We start from the raw sequence: 6,000 nt of genomic DNA, 5'->3' as shown, positions 1-6,000 counted from the left end.
GGACTCAGAAGGCAGCACCAGGAAATACCTGCACGCCGGAATGCTGCAACAGCCTGAGGACTTGACAGTCACAGAGGCCAAGGCCACAGAGAGAGACACTGTGGCTACAGTCTTTCCCAGGATGCGTTCGGCCATCAGCTGCCCGCGGGCGGCTTCGCGGAGCGAGGTCACGCTTAGCCGGGGCCACAGCCTCGGTCCGCCCACAGCCCCAGGTTATCTAGCGGGCACTAGGACGGACCGCCCTCCCGTTCCGGGGAAGGAGTATCTACGTCTTTCACAGAAACACACAAGACCGGGAACTCTCCCCAGATAATCCCCCGCTCGCGCCAGTGAGACGAAGGGAACCAGATCTGCGAGCGACGCGGACGGTACCAGCGCCTGCTGCCTCAGAACAGCGACGCGGACCCCGTGGCCTCACACGTCCGTGACAGCGCTTTACAGCCGCGCCGTAAAGCAAAAACAGCGCCGGCTTCCCAGCGTTCACGTTTTTCGACCTTCCAGTGTGCGCAGGCGTACTTGGGGTGGAGTGGTGCGAACTAGGTGGAGAAAGCGCCCGAAGAAAAGGAGGAAGCGCAAGAAGATGGGGAGTTGGAAGGGGGGAAATGGGCAAAGAAAGAAAAGGGATTGAGAGAAAGTCGTGTACCTGTTTCTGTTTTTCTCGGCAGGAAGGAGTTACAGGCGCCTCAGGTAGTGAACAGTGGGCGTCCTAATCCTATCTGAACGAGTGGTTGCAGGAAAAGGAGGTACTTTAGAGATTTGCAACGCATTTAAGACTTTTCTCTTCTTCTTTTACCAGGCTGTTCACTGTAGCTGTTCAATTTGACAAAGCTTTGCCGGATGTGGCCTTGGCAAACCAGTGGAGGAGCAAACCAGCTGTGAGCCGGAAGCGCAGCTCGGAGCAGGAATACAGAGCAAAACCCAAGACAAAACAAGGGGCAAAAATTAGCTAAACCCCCAGACTGAAGATTGGTAATTCAGAATGAACAAAACCGTTTGTAATCTGGCTTTCAGTTTTTTATATTCATTATCTTAGTAATGTGGCAAACATTTAAGTACGAAGTCCACTGCTTTCAATGGTGTGGTAGAGACACAGACATTATAAAACTTTGTCTCAAAAGCCAGATCAATCAAATTTTGACAAGTATTGTTCTGAAGACTGGAGAATGCACAACTTTTGGCATATAGCAGCTCCATCACAACCTCTACACTAAGAGACTTGACAAAACTAGTATGGCTTCTGGCAGTTTAAGGCCTTGTCCCTAGAATAACCAGAGACCCGGTTAAAATGCTTTGGTGGAAAAGCTAACAATGCAGGAGAATTGACTGTTCCAGGCAAAGCCTCGTGATAGGGAGATAGTACCTACATCCCTCTCTTAGAGCAGTTTCTTTCAAAAGTTTGCAATTATAAATCCTTTCTCTGCCCTTTGTGCTAAAAATCTATCCAGAACGATCCTCGAAGACCTGAGAGCCCCTCACTTTGAAATGCAATCATTCAGGGAGATAACTCCATTCTATCTCCCAGTCCTTGTGGGCCTCACTTGAATGGACATCTTTCTTTAAGTTGGACTGCTGCCTCTTGTCATAAAGATAGAAGTTTCTTCTCTGACAGGGACCAGTTAACAAACCCAGATGGCCTACCCACGTGAAGCACCAACTCACCCCCTTGACACCCCTCAGTGCCTTTCCCTTAGCACACTAAAGGCTTTAAAAAGTCTCCAGCCTTCTGTTTCAGGGAGGTTGAGTTCATTCACACAACAGTATTACTGAATAAAATGTGTCCTTACCACTTTACCTAGTATCCAGGTCTGTTTATTTTTGGCAGTTCTTCCATACAGTAAAGTACTATCATTAAAAAAATAAATTTCTGGATTTGGCTTCCTCTGGTCAAATAAACTTTGCCCCCATTGTTGACAGCCAATAACCTCTGCTTAAACTGGAAATATAATTAGGCAGGCTCTGTTTAAAATGCTTAGTTCCTCTGAAGTGTGCTGACAAATCAGTCATTAGGAAGAAGAGAAGTAAGGCAGTGAGCCACAAAACGTTTGACCAGGAACGGGAGAGAGAAAGGCATTCTCATAGAAAGTTCCTCGAGCTCCAGTTTTCTAACTCTACATTCCTTAAAGAGAGATTGGAATGGACTTAGCTCAAAGAACTGCACAACTCTGCAAACAAAACCAACTCCTCGGTACTAGGACTCTATCACAATTAGCTCAGACAGAGGGTTTCCAGGGTTCCACCCTTCAGGGACATCTCCTAGATCTACTAGAGTGTTGTGAGCATGTGCTATAGCCCACTCTTGGGCAGAACCGAAATGCCATCTCAAATATTTACTGTTTTATACTACCATCCGTTTATCCACATTCCAAATGAAAGGGATATCGTTAGAACTTAAGTAGAGAGAAGTGAGGGCTTATATTTTTTATTTAATTTTTTACTTAGTAACCACATACCAACTTTAAGGGCTTCTTAAAATAGTTGGTGAAACAGGCAAAAGATGCCGAATAATGAATATTTTTCGATAGGAAAGCCATGTATGTGATTGCCGGAATTGATTTTAGGTATACTAAAACTAAGAGTGATTAATAATTCCAACTGTTTCACCTTTGTTCTATTCATTTCATTACCTAGCAAATATTTATGGATTACTTACTATTTACCAAGCACTGCGCTAAGTGCCAGGAATAAAGTCATGAGCAAGACAGACAAGGTCCTGCTCTCATGAAACTTACTTTCTGGGGGAGGTGAATGAAGTATAAATAAACAAACTAGGAATTGCATATTAGGAAAAATGCTATGAAGGAAGTAGACAACTTGCTACATAAAAGAATAAGTGAAACCGGAGTAACTGTATTACAGGAGAAGCGTGTCAGCAAAGACTTCTCCGACGAGATCACTCTTGAGAAATACTTAAGGATATGAAGCTACCAGGCACTGGAAAAGCTGGGGAAAGAGCACTCCAAGCAGAGAGGACTGTAAGTACAAAATCGCTAAGGTAGAAAAGAGTTTGGCTATAAGCAAGGAACAGAAAGGTCAATGTGCTAAAGCATAGTAGTAAACCAGAAAGTGTGATCTGCAATGAAGCCGGAGAGGTGGCCAGTATGGTGGGCACAACTCTCTGTTACCCAATACCCATTTATTCGTTCTCCCTTCTTCCATGTCATATGTAGAAATGTATCCAGCTGGGGCGCCTGGCTGGCTCAGTCGGTTAAGCATCTGCCTTCTGCTCAGGTCTTGATCCCAGAGTCCTGGGATCGAGCCCCACATCGGGTTTCCTACTCAGCGGGGAGCCTGCTTCTCCAGCTCTCTCTGCCTGGCCCCACTCACGTTCTCTCTCTCTCTTGAAAAATAAATAAAAGCTTTTTTAAAAAAAAAATCTTTAAAAAAAACAAGAAAGAATGAAATGTGTCCAGGTAAAAACTTACCCCCTATGCTCCCTGCAGCTAAGGGGGCCACAGGACCCTTTCTTGGCCAATGAGATGAACGTGGTAGTCTACTGTGTGGGTTTTCTGGGAAGGCCCTTATTTTCCTGGGCAAAAGAGACTGGCTGATTTAGCAGGAAGTATTAACCTTTTGCAGTTTCCCCTCACTCTTGTATTCCTGCTTGAAAGGAGGGCACATTTCCTAGAGAAGGAGACGCCATCTTGAGATCCTAATGACAAAAGCCACACACATGGATGTCAGGATAGGGTACAAGAAGGAATCTGAGGGTTTGTTGGTTTTGTTTTGTTTTGTTTTTTTACTTCCTCAAATAGTTGCACCATTGCACCTGTCCTACATAGACTGCTTCTGGACTAATAAGGAAAAGAAACCCCTATTTGACTAAGCTACTATGGGTTTATTTTATGTAAAAATCTTGACCCAAGAACCACATCTTATAAGGTCTTATAGGCTATGGTAAGGAATTAGCAGTTTATCCCAAGTACAATGGAAAGCCATTAACACTGTACCAAATTTTGTTCCTCAAAACATAGAGAAGTTGGTATTATAAAAGTTGGAACTGGATACAGAGCAGCATAGCAGTAAGGGTTGGAATGAGAAGTCCAGTTACTAAGACTCTTAATACTTGCCTCTATTGCTATCCTCTCTCCTTTTCCATAATCCCCTGCGTCAACAGTAGCCTGCTTTCCTCTTTCTCTTCCCTGATGGCAAGGATTTTCTTTGTATCTTTTGTGTTCTTTCAATCAGCCACCAGTCCTGTCTCTTAATAAGTGAATGCATGCTGAAGGAAATTTAAACAAAGTATTTAAATGACTTGTTGAAAATCACACAACTAGAGAGTGACAGAGCTGGAATTCCGACCTAACTTCAGAGTTTTTGCTTTGACATTATGCTGCCTCAGTCTTCATAAAGGCCAAGGATGAATAGTTTTGAGATGACTGTGATTTCTTCTGGCCCACTCCGTCCCAGTTAGTCTAATAGCAGCCTCCTGCTGAGGAAGGCCACTATTTAGTCATAAGAATGTAAATGCTCTCTGTTGATTTTGAGCTTTCAGAGTCAACATAGACCAAGCACAGAAAGTGTTACAGTTACAAAATATAAAGTAAATATGATCAGTCCTGAGAATATGAAAGTAAACCAGATACTACAAGTTGGGAGGTAGGAAGGGACAACTGAGGAAAACAATAGGGCTTACCCTCCTCTTACAAAATGGGAAGCCAAAAGTTTCATCATACAGTGGCAGGAATAAGACATAAAAAGTGTAAAAGTTTTAAATATAAACAAACAGGGATGCCTGGGTAGCTTAGTCAGTTAAGGATCTGCCTTTGGCTCAGGTCATGATCCCAGGGTCCTGGGGTGGGGCTACCTGCTCAGCGGGGAGCCTGCTTCTCCCTCTCCTGCTCCCCCTGCTTGTGCGCTCTCTCTCTCTCTCTCTCTCTCTCTGTCTTTCTGTCTGTTAAATCAATAAAATCCCTTTTTTTAAGATTTTATTTATTTATTTGAGAGAGAGAATGAGAGATAGAGAGCACGAGAGGGAAGAGGGTCAGAGGGAGAAGCAGACTCCCCACTGAGCAGGGAGCCTGATGTGGGACTCAATCCTGGGACTCCAGGATCATGACCTGAGCTGAAGGCAGTCACCCAACCAACTGAGCCACCCAGGCGCCCTTGTTGAACCATTTTTAAACCAGATATATTCATTACTTTGAATGCATACATTCATTACTTTAAAAAAAATGTGGTTGGACAAGCTAACATTTAACTCCCTCCAGCTCTAAAATTCAGACATCAGAGCCAAGTATGAAGTCTTCTATCCCAGAATGACTGAAAAACTATTGGAAGTACCTCCTTTAGCACAGTCTGGCAGTCATTTCTGAATGTTCTTCCTCAGTGTCCTTTAAAGTAATAGGGAAAAGAAAAGAGACTGTTTTTCATTGGCCTATGGAATTGCAAAGTATGGTGGCCTTTCCTTCTGAATCCACTAGGACTCTACAGAGCCAGCCTTGCAAACATAAACCTCTTACTGATGACTGGTTAAAATACAGTAGTAGCTATCATTCATTAAGTATATTTGTATGTAAGATGTCAGCTCTGCTTTTTCAATATCTCATTTACTCAACCAAGCTGCTATTGTATCCATTTTACAGATGAAGTAACTGAGACCTCGGGGAAGGGTAAACAATGAACCAGATATCACATAGCTGATAAAAAGTTGGCAGGAATTCAAAATCCTAGTTTTAGGGGTGCCTGTGTGGCCTAGTCTGTTGAGCGTCCGACTCTTTATTTCAGCTCAGTTCATGATCTCAGGGTCCTGAGATTGAGCCCCTTGTCAGGCTCCGCACTTGGGATTTTCTCTCTCCCTCACCCACCACAACACAGACCACACACGCACACACACACACACACACACTCATGTGCTCACGCCCTCTCTCTCTAAAAAACAACAACAAACAAAATCTTTCTTTTAATAGCTGCACTCTATGACCTGTTAATTAGGGATTAAGTCACCTAATGCTATGAGGGGGAGGTGTTATGAATGCTATAGGAGTTATGAATAACGGGAGG

At 43.8% G+C, this 6,000-nt stretch overlaps 1 protein-coding gene and 1 long non-coding RNA gene across 5 annotated transcripts in view; one reads left to right on the top strand and one right to left on the bottom strand.

Moving 5' to 3' along the window:
- Positions 1-663, bottom strand: part of NUDT9 (nudix hydrolase 9) — a 19,480-nt gene extending 18,817 nt beyond the window's left edge. For 2 of the 4 annotated variants that reach the window (XM_025873392.2, XM_073891925.1), the window contains exon 1: positions 29-388. In XM_025873392.2, the coding sequence (XP_025729177.1) occupies positions 29-135 (107 nt within the window). In that variant the 5' untranslated portion in view covers positions 136-388. Of the gene's footprint in view, positions 1-28; positions 395-643 lie in introns of those variants that run through there. The other 2 variants (XM_025873393.2, XM_073891922.1) reach the window with 2 other exon arrangements.
- LOC112825389 (uncharacterized) lies at positions 532-1,791 on the top strand. Its single transcript, XR_003208680.2, has 2 exons — positions 532-687; positions 797-1,791. It is a non-coding gene; the product is annotated as an uncharacterized lncRNA (long non-coding RNA).
- Positions 1,792-6,000: the final 4,209 nt, after the last annotated feature.

Source organism: Callorhinus ursinus, unplaced genomic scaffold (assembly GCF_003265705.2).
Source record: "Callorhinus ursinus isolate GAN/ISIS: 27379988/994484 unplaced genomic scaffold, GSC_fseal_2.0 scaffold4, whole genome shotgun sequence".
NCBI lineage: Eukaryota > Metazoa > Chordata > Mammalia > Carnivora > Otariidae > Callorhinus > Callorhinus ursinus.
This window is presented reverse-complemented; position numbering and strand designations above follow the sequence as displayed.